At 37.3% G+C, this 18832-nt stretch overlaps 1 protein-coding gene across 4 annotated transcripts in view; it reads right to left on the bottom strand.

Moving 5' to 3' along the window:
* Positions 1 to 757: 757 nt before the first annotated feature.
* The window catches only part of MAP3K7 (mitogen-activated protein kinase kinase kinase 7), a 40794-nt gene continuing 22719 nt past the window's right edge, over positions 758 to 18832 (bottom strand). For 2 of the 4 annotated variants that reach the window (XM_063312058.1, XM_063312037.1), the window contains 5 exons: positions 12769 to 12833; positions 9735 to 9849; positions 4049 to 4110; positions 3297 to 3412; positions 758 to 1745 (listed from right to left, as the gene is read on the bottom strand). In XM_063312058.1, the coding sequence (XP_063168128.1) occupies positions 1565 to 1745; positions 3297 to 3412; positions 4049 to 4110; positions 9735 to 9849; positions 12769 to 12833 (539 nt within the window). In that variant the 3' untranslated portion in view covers positions 758 to 1564. Of the gene's footprint in view, positions 1746 to 3296; positions 3413 to 4048; positions 4111 to 9734; positions 9850 to 12768; positions 12837 to 18832 lie in introns of all 4 variants that reach the window. The other 2 variants (XM_063312049.1, XM_063312029.1) reach the window with 1 other exon arrangement.

The raw sequence follows: 18832 nt of genomic DNA, 5'->3' as shown, positions 1-18832 counted from the left end.
AGTCATTAAGGACCATAAGGTGTTCCAAATGCTTAAGAAATGTATTGCCATGTTGAGGCTGCAACTGCATACTTACTTCCTGGGAAAACGCTGTGCTGAATACAGGACTTACTTGCAAGGAAACAGGCAGAGGATTTGGTTTCATATTTCAAGTAGGACAAAATCTATAGCTCCGTTACTCATAGCTACCTTTCAGCATAAAGATTTCAGTTTATGACTCCCACCAGGGGCAAACCCAGCCCAGATTGTGCTGTCAAAAATTTAGTTATATGATTTTTTCCCTATTTGGAGGGAATGAAAAACAAGCAAAAGTATATTTAAGGTTCCACTAGATTTAATACAGTTTTCCTTAAATCTTCCTCCCCCTCGCCCCCAAAAAGTCCCAGGCCAAAAATTTCACCTGTGCCCCCTCAGGTGATACCATTGCCATGTTCCTTCCAGTCTTCATAGGCTGGAAAAATATATATAAAAAAGGAAAAGTGGCCTCTCTGGCTACAAAAAAATCGCTTGCCCCTGGCAACTGAAGATGAAATTTAATGTATTTCTATCAAAAAATTCTAAGCACAGATTCAGTTATATTTTTAATTACTTGATAATTTTTTTTAATTAGACCTGTTGTTTCATAGTCTTGATTTGCCTATATGGTAATTTTCCACAGTACTTTTGAAACTTGGGGCACAGAGTCATGCTTGAAATCATCATTTGAATTGTGGGCCTTGTTATAAAACAAAAAAAGGAGGTAAAGGGGAGAACTTACTAAATTCAGAATGTATGCTTTTAACACAAGTTAATTTTCAACAAGGTTCTAATTATTGCTTCCAAAAGATGGAGCAGAAGTGCTTGTATTTTGCAAGCAAATTCACTTAGATTTTCTCTAAAGCATAAGAGGATGAAACTACTATTCTTGTCAACAGCTATGAAGAGGTCTGGAACGTTGCTCATGATAATAAATCAAGGAGGGGATCATATAAAAGGACCAGGAGGGCCTGAATGGGATGATTGCTTGATGTCTCTCCCACTGCATCAGAACACTTAAGAGATATGCCTAAGAAACAATCCTTTTGACGTAGAGGGGCCAATTCCATGAACAACAACACAGTTAAAAGGATGCACTGTTTAACCAGTATCATCTCTTGAGCTTGATGTAAGCTGGAGTCCTGGGAAATGACTGATTTGGCAAACAGTTCAAAAGGAAAGTAGAACAAAAACATTTTAAAAATAGAAAAATTCTATACTGCTCCTATTGCATGAACACCTAAAGATCTTACAATATAGCAGCCACTTAATCAGTTTTGGTAGGATAGCCATCACACAAGGGGCATGCAAACAGCCAGAGTTCATTACATTTTGCTTCATGGTTAGTGCTGCTGATTATTCAGTAGCTGCTCTTATCTTTCTCAAACAACTCAATATTTACCCAAAGAAAACCATACTGCATTGATTTTGGAAGAGCAGCAGGTATATCTACACATTCAGCACACACCAGTAAGGAAGTTGGCATATTATGGGATAATTTTAAAAAAAGAAGTTCCTGTGCTTCACTGTCAATCTGGGGTCCCATGAATCATGATGTCCCTTGACGTTTTTGTTGTTGATTTCGGATGACCTCCAATTGTTTTTTGCATTGCTGGTAGTAGGTGGAGAGACTTTTGTTTTCATCTAAAAGCTTTTTATGCTCTTGTACTAGACGTGATGTATTTTGCTGGTCTTTTTCATCCTGGTCCAGTTCTGCTATTAGTTCTTGCCTACATTAAATGAGAAGGTTACTTAACTTAGATAATTCATATTAACAAAGATTCATATGTAAGTTCATTGGTAGGTAGATTCATTATTACAGTGCTAGAAAAAACACCAGATGCATTATATATAGGCTGGATCACAGACTCAGTAAGGTGCAAAAATTCAACCTCCTTCTCCCTACACATTTAGGCAATTGAACACCCTATAAATTTTTAACAACCGTCAATTTTAGCCAGCCATACTCATCCTGTAAAGGCCAATGGTGTGAAGAAAGACAAGGGGAAAGCAATAACTGTCACATGATATAACAGTGAAATTATGTATGATGTGGAAATATGGGAAATCATAACATGATGAAAGCATTATTGGGAGTAATGTTATCTTGAGGTAAATGGAAACATTCATTCTACATAATGACATACAACAATTATATTGTGCTGAACGTAAGATATAATATATTGTTCCTATTAAATCAGTGAGCAATTCATGTCCCTATCAGCCTTTAACACTTTTCTATAGCTTTACAAAACTGCTAAAAAGGACACCTAACTAAATGTATAGAATTATTTTGGTACACATTCATTTTTACACCATTCCTAAAATAGCTTATGTTCTATGGTGAGATGAATGGTTGCTAAAATAGCAGAAGCAAGAGTCATGTTGATTTCTCCCCTCACAAATGTCCCTTCATTTAATAGATGAGGTAAGCATTCAAAACACTTTAAGCCTCTATTTTAGATGACCAAAGATTCCTAGTACATCTGCTGTGAATTATTTTTCTAAGTTTCCTCCAGGACTCCAAGGAAACCAGTTATTTACTGGGCAATGCTTGAACCTCTTGGGCCATGTATTTTTTGGGGACCTACTTATGAAGACACAATGGGAAATACTTACTGTAAGTAATTTGCATGCTGACCTCTTTTTTCCCCACCAAGAGTCAAAAGCATTTCTGCTACAATAAGGCAATACATTAATATAATTTCTTTTGCGTAAGACTGATGGATGAAAGAGAATGAAGAGAACTGAGGAAAATGCATATTGTATGTTATGAAAATAGTAAAAAGAACTTCCTAATTAGGAAAGGAGGATACTAGGTTGCCTGGCCAGTTGGAATAGTGATTCTGAAATCAAAAGATGTGAGAAATCCCAGCTGGGATAAATAATCAGGGCATTGAGGATGCAACTACAAGTACAGATTATCACTACCTGGTTAAAGGCAGTCTATCCTGGAAATTGAGAAATATCCTTAGGGGATGAAGGACACCACCCTGACACTAGGTGACCAATAAACGTCAAGGGACTCAAATAATGTAATCAGTATGTTCAAGTCAAGGTAGCCTTATACAGGCTACCAGGGTCTTGACTCATTATGACCCTGGAAACTATCTCAGACATGAGACAGAACAGCCTTCCTGAACCTGTTCTGAGTGGTGGTTCAGGTGTGCTGACACAGTGCATCTTACTACGAAATGAAAATGCTCTGCTTTGCAGTTACTGTACTATGCCCACTTTATGAAGGAAGTTACTTACATGATTGAACACATTTTAAAACTTACTTTCTTTGCAGCAGCAATGCAATTTCTGTTTGAACTTTCATATATTCCTGTGCCATTTTACAGTGCTGTTCGAACACAGCCATAGATTCTTTTGAGTTTGGACATGGTGCTAGAGGCTGAAAATAAAATCATACAGGTTAAAAACTGAATCAGTTGTTATATGAACATGTAAATACATGAAAATATGTCCGTAATAATTTATTCCAGCTTTTGGAAGCATGAGAATTAAACTTTGTCCAGAAGACATCTTGTGACAGAAATGCAAGCCTGAGATATTTCTTTATTAATGAAGAATATCTGTCCCAAGCAAAGAATATCAGACGATCCTGAACCTGTCATTCTTGAAGAAATGTGTTTTAAATGGACAGCTCTCCCCACAGGTTCCCTGCTCCTTCCCTGGGATGGAGCACCATGCAGATGCCAGTGAACTAACAGATGTTACTTCTTAAGCGTTGAGTTCAGAATGTGAGACACACTGTGTCAATGTGTAGGAGTGTTGGAATGTTAAAATCTGATCTCGGGAGGTGCTAAATTAAAACTGCAATTCATTGTATCAGGTCACTAATTCTGACTGAACACAGGGATCACATTGTCAATTATTAGCTTTCATGCCAAGCAAACTAATTAAAAGTATGCTCTTCATTATTTTTTTTAAAAAACATGCTGACCTCCCCAAATCAGGCTTGTATTACACATACAAACTAATATAACTATCCGAAGAAATCTGACAAAGAAGTAACACAGTAATTTACCTGCAACTGATGATCTAATGTAAGATATGCCATTGGGATGGAGTTATCAGACCCATTGGTATCTGTTGGAAAAATACAGATATTCTGAATTGTTTAAAAACATGCTGGGCACATCTACTTATCCTCTCACTGTATAAGGCTGCATTCACAGGTCTACAGTAAGAACTTGTGCTTGTTAGCAACTAAGTTATGATAACTACGTAAAACAGTATGATAGCTAAAGCATTGCAATGTTGAATGTACTACATGAGTACACTGTGTTTCTATGTTATTTTTTATCACGCCAAAGATGCTCTCACTAGATGCATAATATGATTATAGTTTCCATGAAGCATATATTTAAATAATTAACGAATATTAATTACATTCTCTCACATTTTTCTCATAGGATGCTTAAAGTCTGTAAAACAGACTCCATCCAAGAGGATGAGTGGACAGAAACAGACCTGATCAAGTTTCAGAGCTAAACCAGTAGACTTCCACACACCATAAACTGCTATAATGGTTTACTTGTTCCTGTGAAACTTCCCCTGGTTTGTGGGGAGGGGAGGGGATGATTTGCTATGGTAGAAAAATAAAGAGCTAGAATGGTAACTGAAGAAGATAAATAATGGGAAAATATAAGGTAATAAGCATTGTTTTTCACTTTTACCTACATTTAATAGAAGGTATATTTTATTTTAAACACATAAAACATGCATCCTGGTAATGGGCATAATACATTAATTCTATTCCAACGTACATATGACATATGTTCAAAGGAGTTTGTTTTTCTATGTACTTTGAACATGCAATGTACACTTTGTGGATTTAATGTGAAAATAAATATTTTTGATGCACAAAACAATAGAATCTTTTCAGGTGCAAGGCTGTGTGTTGTGTATGTACATGCTGCTAAGTAGTGCATGTTTCTTCAGGCAAGAGTCAAAAGCAAGGCCATATCTGAGGTTTCCATAAGGAGGATATCAGATTTTTTCAGCGATTGCATTTTGTAGTACCCCTTCAAAGCTGTTTAACAAGCAAGCATTTATCCTAAAGGCGTTTACATGGGATAAAAGGGCAAATCTGAATTTTTTAAAAAAAGTAGGAATGCTTGACTATCAATCTGTATACTTTTCAGGATTCTATTTTCTGGTTTCTATGTTGCTTATATGCTAAGTGGAAAACCGATAGCTCACATACAATTCCCAGTCCAATTTTATGGGCCAAGAAGTTTCCAAGACTGGACTGCCAAAATTCAGCAGCAAAATGGTGATTCCTAGGACTTCCAGAGGAAGAATGGCGGACTGAAAATGGCTCCGCGGAAAGCAGAGCTGATGACTGCAGTGAAGAACAAAGAGCTGGTGAATAGACCAGTTCCTTGAACCTCTCTGGATGAAGGAGAGGAGAGATTGCCCACAAGTGCTCCAGACAGTTGCTCCTTGTGAGGAGACTGCAAGACAGAGGGCTTTGAGCCCTGGGAGACAAGGGAAAGCCATCTTCGCTCAAACCGCAGTTGGCACCCTTGAAAGCACATTAAGTACCTTCTATAAGGATTCATGGACCCATTTTATAACTCCTTGTTGTTGTTTATTCGTTTAGTCGCTTCCGACTCTTCATGACTTCATGGACCAGCCCACGCCAGAGCTTCCTGTCGGTCGTCAACACCCCCAGCTCCCCCAGGGACGAGTCCGTCACCTCTAGAATATCATCCATCCATCTTGCCCTTGGTCGGCCCCTCTTCCTTTTGCCTTCCACTCTCCCTACCATCAGCATCTTCTCCAGGGTGTCCTGTCTTCTCATTATGTGGCCAAAGTATTTCAGTTTTGCCTTTAATATCATTCCCTCAAGTGAGCAGTCTGGCTTTATTTCCTGGAGGATGGACTGGTTGGATCTTCTTGCAGTCCAAGGCACTCTCAGAATTTTCCTCCAACACCACAGTTCAAAAGCATCGATCTTCCTTCGCTCAGCCTTCCTTATGGTCCAGCTCTCGCAGCCATATGTTACTACAGGGAACACCATTGCTTTAACTATGCGGGCCTTTGTTGTCAGTGTGATGTCTCTGCTCTTAACTATTTTATTGAGATTTGTCATTGCTCTTCTCCCAAGGATTAAGCGTCTTCTGATTTCCTGACTGCAGTCAGCATCTGCAGTAATCTTTGCACCTAGAAATACAAAGTCTTTCACTGCTTCTACATTTTCTCCCTCTATTTGCCAGTTATCAATCAAGCTGGTTGCCATAATCTTGGTTTTTTTGAGGTTTAGCTGCAAACCAGCTTTTGCACTTTCTTCTTTCACCTTCATCATAAGGCTCCTCAGTTCCTCTTCGCTTTCAGCCATCAAGGTGGTATCATCTGCATATCTGAGATTGTTAATGTTTCTTCCAGAGATTTTAACTCCTATTTGATAAAAAACCCTGGAAATTCTCATCTTTTTTATGTATGTTTGTTGCTATCTGCTCAGTATGATTCAGTTTCTTTGAATGTACCTAATTTTGTTATATTGTCTGTAAAATTAGGCAGACTTATTGTCCACTGATGATCCCATCATTAATATTATCATATTTTGTTTTATTTTATTTTAATGCATTTTCATCCATATTTGTATAAATTTGTATTTTATTTGTAATTCTGGTCTGTGACCATAATAAAATATTGAATTAAGTTCACATACTTCCTTTTCTGATCATTTTCAGAAATTGCTTATTAACTACTTTTCAGCTATTAGAAACCTTTGGGCTGACAAGTTTGGAAGCACTGGGTGAGTTTGCCCTCAGTCCTTAACAAAAGAAAGTTTCAACTACAGGCTTAAGAACTTAATCTTTTTTTTTTTAAATAAATAGCAAAAGATCGATTAAAACTTTCATTTTTAGAAAGCTACAGACAGACTAAGGGTCCGGATAAATTTGAAATAAGATTTTGGAATTAATTATAAGAATCCCTCACATGGGAAAATGCTTTCGTTTTGAATTTAAAAAAAATAGTAAGATTTTAAAAATTGGACACTAGAGGGAATTAATTAAAGGAGAAGAACACATAAACCTGACTAACAGTTACAGAACGGCACAAAATATTCTAACACTGGAAATACTGAAGGACATTTTTGAAAAAAGTAGGCAGAAATTAATATTAACAATGTCAACAGTGATATCTGCCTCCGTAGATAGACTGTGTCTAAAAGATGTTATGGAAGAAGAATAAGTTTTACCTGACAAGACAGAGACTGAGTTGAAAGTGGATTTACAAATGACAGGCTACAAGAATGATATGGAAAAAGATTTTACACTGGGACATACAAAAGAAACCAGCTGATGTTTTAATAATGAAAAGGGACATACAAACAATAAACCAAGAGAGTGACCTGGATAATTTTTCTATATTACATTTACAAAGGAGGCTTGTTAAAGCTTTGAAGAATCTTGTGAGAAGGGACAAAGAAGAAATGAAAAGAAATCAAGTTCTATGACATTATTTGAATGGACTAAAGATTAAGATTGTTAGAAATAAAAGGAAGGACTATAAAGTTGGTTTAGTTGATCAAGGTTAAAATAGATAAGTTGTTATCTCTGGTAACCCTGAATGGAATTTTGCTGACATCAGGACTGATATTACAAGACTTTATGGATTTGTTTATAGATAAGAGATGGGATATGGGAAGAAGAGATCATTTGTTGTAATTTAAGAGGAGGTGAAAAGTTACCAAAATTATTTATACTTGTTGTGGTATAAATAGGTTGGGAATCACTTCTTTATATATTTCTTTTCTTTTTCTTACTTCCTATATTCTTACTCCCCCACCATTTTTTCTATTCTTTACATCTTGCCTACTTTTTCCCCTTTGCACCTTTTACTCTTTTTTTTATTTTTCTATCTTTCTTTTAGTTTGTATTAATTTTTACTATTGTAACTATAATTTAGATGTACCTCCCTAACTGAAGGACCCACAACATAGCCTGCCTCCCCGCTCTGGTGGGCTGGGTGGATGTGACTGGGGAAAGGCGGTCCTGCAAATAACCTGTCCCCAAGCCATGTAGGGCTTTAAAGGTGATAACCAGCACCTTGAATTGGATCCAGAAGCAAATCAGCAACCAATGCAGCTCCCTCAAAAGAGGTGACACATGCACAAATCTAGGCTTGTGCAAAACTATGTGGGTCGCTGCATTTTGAACCAACTGAAGCTTCCCATGTACAGCGCATTACAATAGTCCAAACGGGAGGTGACTAGGGCGTGGGTGACTGTGAGAAGGGCATGTTGGTCCAGGAATGGGCATAGCTGGTGCACAACAGACTGTTATGCAAAGGCTCTCCTGGCCACAACTGCCACCTGCTCTTTGAGCAGGAGTTGTGAGTCCAGGAAAAGCCACAGGTTACGCACAGGTCCATCTGGGGCAGTGCAACCCCATCCAAGACCACAGATGGTAATTCTCTGGAACCAAAGAGCCCCGAATCCATAGCCATTTCGTCTTGCCAGGACTTCAATTCTTGCCAACTTCAACCTGTTGCTCCCCATCCAGACCTCAGCTGCCTCCAGGCACCAGGAAAGGGCTGCCACAGCATTAATTAATTAATTCCAGGCAGACATGTGAATCCCCAAAATACCAAAAAAAAAACAAAAAAACAAAAACCCCAAACACCTTAATCACTGTATTACTGCCACCTGTCAGTGCAATTCAGACCTTCCCAAACAAGAAACTGTGGCCCCAATCCAGAAAAGCTGCTTGACCCTCCTTTATGCCCTGAAGTCTCTTTTGGGCCAAATTCCACACTATAATGCCTCCTTCCACAAATGCCAATGGTGTGCTTTTGGACTAGGAGTATTTGTCTATGTTTAAAGGCATTTGACAACAATGTATATATCATGATCAATTTTTCTTGAATCACATTTACAACTTATTAATTACCCAATGACTGGTCTGTACTATCATAATTACCACCAGTCTTCTACTGTTCTATGTTGGTCAGTTTTTATTAGGGTACATTATTTGAAATGGTTTTGTTACTATTAGAAAGTTGCTTGAAGTAGCTTATATGTAATTTGTTTCATCGAACTCAATATAGTTATTTCTATCAGAAGACATGGGGTATAAAATAGTAACTTTTCTTACTAATTTCACTTCTATGAAACAGAAAAATTCATGAATGTTATGTGAGCACTGCTTTTTAGTCTGCCTTAAATGAAGATACATATATTTAACTCATATAGCAATGTGCTTGCTTATTTTATGTTAGTTTACCAAGTATATTGAAATGTTTTTTGTAACAAAAAGTAAACATCTAGCACTCCTGGCTTCAACATTTGGGAGATAACTTCAGCAGGTTCTCTTAAAATATCCATCCATGATCCAGCACCATCTGAAGGTGGTCAGGCCAGCAGGCAGGCAAGCCAGTCCCCTGACAGCATCTGCCTCATCAGCCTTCATGACCATGAGCAGCAATCAGACTCTTAAATAGTATATGATGGCACTTATCATTACTTTTTTGCACTCTGTTTACAGGGGTGTGAAGCATACAAGAACCAAATGAAAATGGAGTGGCTATAGCAACATCCTCATCTACTCTGTGGCAGATGCTCCACAATGCGTATCACCAACTCCATAGTTAAAATCTGAAAGTGTAATTTTCACTTGTTAATGAAAATTACCACGTTAACCCAAAACTCCTTAAAATCTTAAATGATAAAACAACCATAACCTCAGGAATTGTTTTACCGGTAGAATCATCAGGTGTCCATGGTAGACTACGAGCTGGCTTTTCTGAGGTTGGTCCCGAGGTAGTGATCATTCTCACACTAGGACTAGATGATCTACTGCTGCTTCTGCTTTCCTGTATCAATAATTAAAAAAAAAAAACTACCATTAACACAAATTAATGACAATACTCTAAATACAAAGTTCTTCTGTGGATTGATTACACTCAAGGACGTTTTGCTATTTTTACTTCACCTAAAAGCAAAACAAAACTGTGGTCCAGTGCAGACATTTGGGGTGACCTTCTCTTAGAACCTTTGCCTAGTACAGTTATGCTTTGCTGCATCTTAAAAACTGTATATATTTATATATTTAGAAAAAGTACCATAAATGGGGGGAGGGGGAACAAATTCAGGAGCTCTATTACAGTCTGGTGCTTTTTAGTTTAGAAGGAAGTTGGGCAAGAAGGGGCACAATACATAAAATCATATATGGAGAAGAAGTGGATAGCGGGAATTTTCTCTCTTTATCTGGCAATTCTAAAAATATATTTATTCATGGAAAATAAAGGCAGGGAGATTCAGGACCAGTACATGAAGAACTTTAAAAAATTCTTAACCTTTTGAATTTGCTCCCATCAGATATGTTGATAGCTACTAGTTTTGAAAGGGGACTAGAAAAAATCATAAAGAACTAGCAACGATTACTAGTCTTGATGGTTGTATACCAACTTCAAAAGCAGCATGCTCTAAATACCACTGCCAGTGAGTATATATTCATTATTGATTTATTAGAGTTTCACCCTGTTGCATTCTAATCAGACTCTTGGAAGCTTAAAAGTAAAATGGGCACAATAACAAAATATGAAAAATAACCCCAGTCAGGTATAAAATATAGACTACTCATTCACCTGGCTCTCTAGAACAGCTCAGTCTTCAGCTTCTTCCAGTAGGTGGCAAGGGTGGGGGCTAACCTAACCTCAAGTGGGAAGCCATTTCAAAAAGCTGGTGCTATCACCAGAAAACAATGCCTCTGAGTGTTGGCCTCCCAACCTCCTGGTAATGAGGAACAATGAGCTACCTTTCCTAATCACAGAGGTTGGTCTGATTCCAGTGGGGAGATATGGTCTTGTAAATAACCTGGAGCTAAGGCAGTAAGGACTTTATAGATTAACACCAGAACTTAAATCGATCCTGGAAGCTAACAGGTAACCAGTGCAGGCCCTGTAATACTGGTGTCACATGCTCTCAGCAGTGACTGCCAGTGTACATCTAGGCCACTGCATTTTGCACCAACTCAAGCTTCTTAGTAGTTTTTAAAATGTAGTAGTCTAGGAGGATGAGGATATCACTTCCTGCAGCAAGGTCCTCTAAGCCAGGTACAGCCACAATAGGTGCACCAGCTGAAGCTGGGCAAAGGCCCTCCTAGCCATGGCTTCTACCTGCTGCTTAAGCAGGAGCCATGAATCTAGGAGGACCACCAAATCGTGGACCTGCTCCTTCAGGAGTAGCAATTTCGGTCACTGCACCTGCTTCCTACCACTAACTCATTAAAAGGATGACTATTATCATGTTTTGTTTGGCCCTAAGATTTGATACCTGTTTAACACCGCATAAAGGAAAGGAACAAGACCTTGAGAAAAAAAATCTGTAACAAGCACTGAAATGAACATGGTATGGCAGAGAAGGCAACATGACAGTCATCTTGGCAATGATTTACCCAACAGTTACCTAAGTATGGTGAACTCTACTGGTCAGGCATTCTTAGTGGCATTACTTTTATCCTAATCAGTCTTTTTTTTCCCAGAAAAAATTCTGCCATCTGAGTTGTTGCCCAGAAGGAACTATGGAGCTTTTGGCTATGAATATCAGCAGCCACAGTCATTCTAAACTGTAACAGCTTTTGATTAACTTAAGGGCTACTTTCTCAACAAATATGTAACAGGCTGTGCAAACTATGTGAAAACGGTGCTTTGTACAACGCATGAGCATGAATAAAACACTTTTTTCTGAAGCACTAGAGCAGCCACATTGTTTGGAAGGCTTACATGGTTATTTATAAATTTATATGTTAAATCTGATTTCTACTGCAATTATTGTAATTCTTGATTTGCTAGAGGGAGTGCTCAAACATCAGGATTTTGTGTGCAAATGCATACTATATGTAGAGACACTCTCCTATCTCCAATTTAATCATCATGGATCTGAAATTAGGAAGGTCATATTCATGTATAATTGCATATGCATACCGCATTCACTCTCTAAAAAATGCCATTTAAAAATGTTATTCAAAGCATGAGTTAAGTACAGAAAAACTGTTCATAATAGCATTTTTCCCCTTCTTGCCACAGTGCTTTCACTTTCAACCACCAACTAAATACAAATGAGATACTCTGTGTATGGTATATATACACATACATGTCAGAAATATCATCTTGTAATATTTTTAGCAGTTTATTTCCCTTAACTGTAACTGTCCAAGTAAAGTTTTCAATACACATCAATGCTTAGTATTTAGCAGTAAAGAAACACAACTGGTAAATTAACAAAGGTTGTAATCCTAAGCATCCTTACTTGACCTAAACCTCAATGAACACATTTCAATGTATTTTAAACCAATTAAGCTTAAAACTTCATTTTCCAAACTTAACTGAATCCAAGAAGTACACAGTGTAATGGCAGTCCAAAACACAGTTTGATAATCATAATTAGTACTTGGCATTTCCACTGAGTAAATCATTCAGTCTTTTAAATCTCATTTATGTGGAACTAACTCCTGTATGTTTCAATGCATGTATGAACAGAATTGTAAGTTTGGTAAAAGCCAAGCTGGAAGAAAAATGATTACATACATATTTTTGCTAATTTAAGCGGACTTCCTGTAAAGCTACGAAAAAGAGTTTTCACAATTTGTATCACATATTCATTATCCTAGTGCTCCTCACATATATTTATATATTCCAATGTTGAGATATTCAATTTGATGGGTGACACACAATCCTTAAATTTATAAAATTCAGGCAATTTTTAATGAATCGTCTACAGTTTGTATTTACCTGGTTGGAATCTGTTCCAGCCACACTAAGATCTTGAATGGATCTGCGCCTCTGTTGTCCGTTGCCTGCTAGGATGAGAAGGGAAAAGAAACTACTGAATTTACTCAAAGTAAGGATGTTGCAAGAGCGTGTACAAATCCAGCAAGGAGATAAAGAGTCTGTCTGTATATAGGAAGGAGAGGGGGGAGCAGAGAGACAGCTGCCACACCCACCCGCCCAGCTTGTCAACAAAAAGCATGTCCTAATGCAATAACCCACCCATCCACCCTGCCCTGTGAATAGCTTCTGCACTTTTCTTCACCATCTTCTGACAGTTGTGCTTTGACAGGCTTGGTGTTGGATGGGCAAGTGTGGGGGTGCTGTTGGCACTGATGATGACATCTATTTCAAGGAGGTTACGTTACAGGGATTTCTAGAGCAAGGCTGCCAGTTATTTAATTTCTTTGGTTAATCAATGAAAAAGTACTGTTTCAAAAATGGTTTACTTGATATCTATTCAACTCATGATGCTCCTAGATTTTTCATTTGATATAATTTTTATTTAAGATTTTTTTTAAAAAGGAAGATAAAAACGAATACAAAGAAATATAAAGTAAGAAAAAGAAAGAAAGCTAAAAGGAAGCTAAAAGTCAAGAAAGGATTTTTTTTTTCTTCTCTATTTTTCCCTTTCTTGTACTTTTAGCTCCTAGGGTTTTTTGCTTGACAAAGAAGCCATTGTACTGACTGGATCCAATGCAGAAAGAAATAGCTCTTCAAATCTGCGCTGAAGTTTTAAAAAGTTAACTTGCTTTAGCTACAGTTCTGAATACTATCAAACTTATTAAAAACAGTCAACAGATCAATAAAAATAAATGTTATTATGACTGACAAGGCAAAGTATATTTTCTTGGTGTGTAGAATTTTCTGTGCCTTTTGGTATTTTAATGGCCTTTGTTCTTGAGATGTGAAATCAGCTGTCAAGAATGAAAACACCCCGAAGTTGCAATTAACAGCTGACATAACACTCCAGATACTTAGTCTTTGAAGACTGTGTTACATAAACAGACCAGTAGCAACTCTTATAGGAAGGAATTCAATGACGGATATCACTTGCATAATTTCCCAGTGTCCCTCATACAGCATTTTACCACATCTGACTCGCTTTTATTTCCCTTTCTGAAAAACATTTTAAAGATATTCTAAACTTTTAAAATATGTAAAAATATGTTACATTTTAAAATATATTAGTATTTTAAACTCACCTATAAATGTATCTAAATAGGTATTTTTTAATTCAAATAAAAATTAGATGAACGAAGGGAATGGAAGCTTGAGCAGCGTAAAAAACTAAATCTTTTTTTTAAAAAGAGTATGTTGCTTAACAGTTTGGAATGTGTCCAGTGGATGCAAGAATGGAAAAGTTAGTTTACTTTTCTTCCCCTTCTCTTCTTCTTGCATCCCTTTGCCCTCTTGAAAACCCTCTCCATATCAAGAACAATTTTTGCAGAATGGGTCCTGTTATATGAAGCAGTAATTCAAGATGGGCATACTCTTAAATCAGGTAATTTTGCACCCAGACACCAATCAAAAGGGAGATCTGACCTCCAGGAGAGGGTATTTAAGAGTTGCCAGAAGGATGAGGTAGGTGGAGAAATGAAAAGAGAAATATCGGTGGTACAGGGTGCCTTCTATTCATCTAACCAGTCAAATTAACCTAGTGAATTTTCCTTGTTAATAGAGTGTAAGGCTGTGCAGAGCTTTGAAAATGTGAATTGAAGGAGATTTAATCACATTATTTTCTTCAAACACAGTCTTCAAAGTATTTAAGGTGCCAAATCTAATCAGATACCTTCAAATTGGTTTGGAAAATTGTGAAGACAATTTGGAGATAATGGATTTTCTGGCTTTACCTCTCAAATCTGTAGATACCCTCTATATATACAGACACATTGGATTTAAACGGTGTGATGAGCTGGAAACTGACCTGAGTAGCTAGTCAATGAGGTTATCACTTCCAGAAACTGCCTATTAGAGTGCTTGTGGAAGTGCTGCTCTGCTTGTTTGTATCTCACTTGGTTGAGTTTGTTTAGGCAAATTCACTTGGAAGAAAGGAGTACGAAAAAGAGAGACTCAGGCATATTAATTCTTCTTGTGTGACCTTCTACCTTTCCCCAAATCCAGATCATTATCTTTATCTGTCATTATACAGAATAGTCCCTATTAGTGGGTTTCCAGTTTGTCTGCAGTTCAACTGTTTCAGCCCCCTTTCATTCTCCCCAGTACTCCTCAAATAATCAAATCATTTTTCTTTGCCTTTTTGTCTTGCCTTGTAGTGAGTTTTCTTTACTGTGTCTGAAATAGCACAACTTCTACATTAGCTGAACAATTTACAGAGTGCTGTGCTGTCCTTTCCTCATCCTGATAGTTCTGCCTTAAAAGAGATGTAGGAAGAATATTTTAAAAAATTACTGCTGTGCAACCCTTGAATGATCCAGCTGAAACAATCCTGAAGGGTTAATGCTTTCTAAAGGATCTGCCTTCCCTATTTACATCTCATTTTGTCAAAAAATGAAACTGCTGAAGCATTTTGATGTTTTTCCATTATATCTTATCCCTAAATGTTATACTGAGTAGAATACTAAAGTGGTTTGGACTTATGTATTTTATTTATCAAATTTTATCACCACACATCTCCCCACCAAAGGAGGGACTCTGGGTGGTTAATCTTGTTGCCTTTAAGTCTCAAAATACAAAACAAGTACAAAAGCTCAGGATTTTGCAGTTTGAATGAGACTTGAAATTAGGATTACGCTTTCATTCTTGATTTATTGATTGGTTATAATTATGTGTTACTTTTTCATCAAAAAGGCAATGCATCTTATATTGGACATATGGGGCGACTTGCATACAGGTTCAGAATTTTTGAACTTCTGGAAGGTATCAAGAAGTATTGAGAGAGACACATACTCACATTTTCAGGCAACTAAACCAACTTCCAAAGAAATTATTACATTTTCTGATGCACAAAAAAAATTTTTTTTTTTAAAGCAGTAGTTCATTAATAGAGTTATGCAACTGGTCTGCAGTCCTAGCAAATCAGCATGAGCTTCAAGGTAACAAATCAATAGTCCATTAACAGATTTATAGAACAGGTACCAATCGAAGCAAAACTGGCCCTAGCAAATCAGGAAAAACCTCAAGATGATCTGTCCATAACCAATATAATAATGATCTCACATTTCAATCATTCTAGAATTAGCTCAGCTGAAATAAATTTGTAAAAAATAGCTGGAGTATTCATACTGCTTTTGGATTAGTAACATTTTTGAATTTAGAGAACCTAGGATATGTTGGTTGGAGAAACACTGTTATCATGCTCACAAAAATAATAATGGTAATAATAACCAGCTTAAAGTAGAATTATAAATAAAAATGTATTTTTCATTCAGGAAAGTTGTGCTAAGCAGAATTTGTGGAGACTGAACTGCTTTAAAGTAGAAACTCAAACCAGCAGTACGAGTTGAAGCAGGTGGTTAGGCTAAAGCATTTTCATTGCTGCTAGCGATTACAGGCATATGGCAAACAGCTCAAGCACAGCCAAACAAGCAGAATATCAATACAGTAAATACTTGTTGCTCCTGAACAGTAATAGTTGAAGAATCCAACTTTAAAAACACAGCTTTCAATACTGTAAACTATCAATCACAGACTGCTGTATTTTTGGAAGTGATTTTTTATTTTAATGATTACATACAGAACTTAAAACAATGGTATTAATGCACCCAAGATGACTCCAAAACAAATAAATATTTCAAGTCCAGGTGATTGCACAATATAGAGGTAAGAATAGAGTTGTATGACATATTCTGAATTAATGTTTCCAGATTGATATATTAGTGGTGACTAAGGTCTGGGCTAGAAACCAGGAGACTGGGGGTTCGAGTCTTTGCTTAGTGGCGTGGCGCAGATCAGGGAAGGTGTGCAAGAGGCATGGTGTGGGTCAGGGCGGTTGCGAGGGGGTGCATGAGAGGCACAGTGTGGGTCGGGGAGAGTGCATGAGAGGTGCAGGTTGGGTGGGAGGGGGTGCACCAGAGGTGTGGTGTGGGGAGGGTGTGTGAGGGTGTGCAAGAGGTGTGGTGCAGATGTGAGAGGCATGGAAGGGGTGCACAGGAGGTGCAGCAAGGGTTGGAGAGGGTGCACAGGGGTGTGGTGAGGGTCAGGAGAGGGTGCGCGGGGTGTGTAAGTGGCCGGCATAGCACAAGCAGAGGGGCCAGGGGAGGGTGCATGGGTGGGGGAGACTTACCCCAGTGACTTGCGACTTTCCCTGCCAGTGGGGAAGCTGGTAAGGGAGGCTGCAAATGGCAATCATGTGATTGAGGGGTGCTGCAACTGGTCTTAAGTGTGAACTGGTTGCCAAGTGTCCAGATCATGATCATGTGAATACAGGGGTGCTGGGATGGCCAGAACTCTGAGGACTCGTCAGAACCACCATTCGTGCAGGGCTGTTGTACCTTCAAACAGTTGCTGAACAAATGGTTGTAGGTCAAGGACATCCTGTATGTATGCATGTATATTCACCTGAGATGGTAAGATACTGGCCTACAAATTTATGAAAGGATATATTTATTGTTGAAACATTTCATTTAGAAAGCAGTTATAAACTACTTGTCTGAGATTCTGTATGATACAGACCAAGGGGGTTGGGCCCTTGCATCCTGGCCAAGTTTCAGGTTAGGCATTACATACTGCCCATTTAGAATTACTTTCATAGCTTTCTTCATTCTGTTGTAACACACTGCATAACATTCTCTTCAGTTCTAACTCAGAATGTTGGTGAAGTTCACTGGTAAAATGAAATCTGCTTTGCTATTTGGCTAGAATTACTATATATAGTTCATCCATCAAAACTCTTTTGAACAATGCATCGACAAAAAGCTGTAGTGTCTTCCCCTGCAGTTTCAAGTATCCTTATCATGATTAGAGGACTCAGTGTGGGATGTTTTGAAGGATCCTTTTCAGGATAGGGGGGAAAAATCAATCAATTTTGAGCAAGCCCAGCTTCATGCTTTACTTAGGAATGTAAAACCAAGCTTATAGGATAGGCAGTAGTAGGATATAGTACATATCCTGGCCTGTTTGTTATGGTCTGGAACTATAGAACAGATTGAACAGGTTTTGCACAGCTCAAATTTAATAATTGTGTTCTGTTGAAAGAAACAGAACAGTGTTAATTAAGCACATAAATTTGCTCTGAAAATTATTACTTAGAAAATAAGTATTTCAATCATCTCACATCTTAATTTTGTTCATGTTAATCTGCTCCTCCTAGGCCCAAGAAACTACCGGCTTCTGCAACATCTAGAACAGTCATGATGGATTGAGTTTTTCAGAATATTAATGAAAGACAGTGTCATTCTTTGGTGTCTTATTGATGATTACCTGATGAGGAAATAGTGTATGTGATAAAGAACAACAAGCTTTACTGAAAAGAATTAAAACAATTGGACAATTTTGAAAGAAAAAGCACTTGCAACTTCTTTCCTATAATTATGAGTTATGTCCATTGGAATAATGCATATGTGCTCCCATGAGTAAACGGATATAAATTATGCAGAATAGCAGTCTTATTCTGCCTATTGTGATCGGACAATATATGACCAGAGGGAATTTAAGAAAGGAGATGCATGTATACAATTCCTATTCAAATTGCTTTGTCAATTAAATTCTTACACTACTTCAAAACTTTTATGATATTTCATTGATTATTTTATACTATTCTTTGTTCATTTATAATATTTTCTAGATAGTAGAGTAGTAATATTGTGTTTTTCTTCAAATCCATATTCTGCAAAATGACAATATTTTCAGTCATTGTTTATCAATAAATTGATTCATTTCAATTTAATCTTGAGTTTGCTGTCATGGAAACTTGTTTTGCTTTTGGTCTACTGCGTACCAAAAGTGAAAATATGAATTCAAATTATAACACCAAATTCATAATTTTAAATTATTCATTCTGTTTAAATTCTGAACTATAACTTTTATAAAAATACCAATGATGAATTGCATTTTAATAATTTAACAA

Source organism: Candoia aspera, chromosome 1, assembly GCF_035149785.1.
Source record: "Candoia aspera isolate rCanAsp1 chromosome 1, rCanAsp1.hap2, whole genome shotgun sequence".
Taxonomy (NCBI): Eukaryota; Metazoa; Chordata; class Lepidosauria; order Squamata; family Boidae; genus Candoia; species Candoia aspera.
Note: the sequence above shows the minus strand (reverse complement) of the source record. Positions and strands in the feature narration are given on the sequence as shown.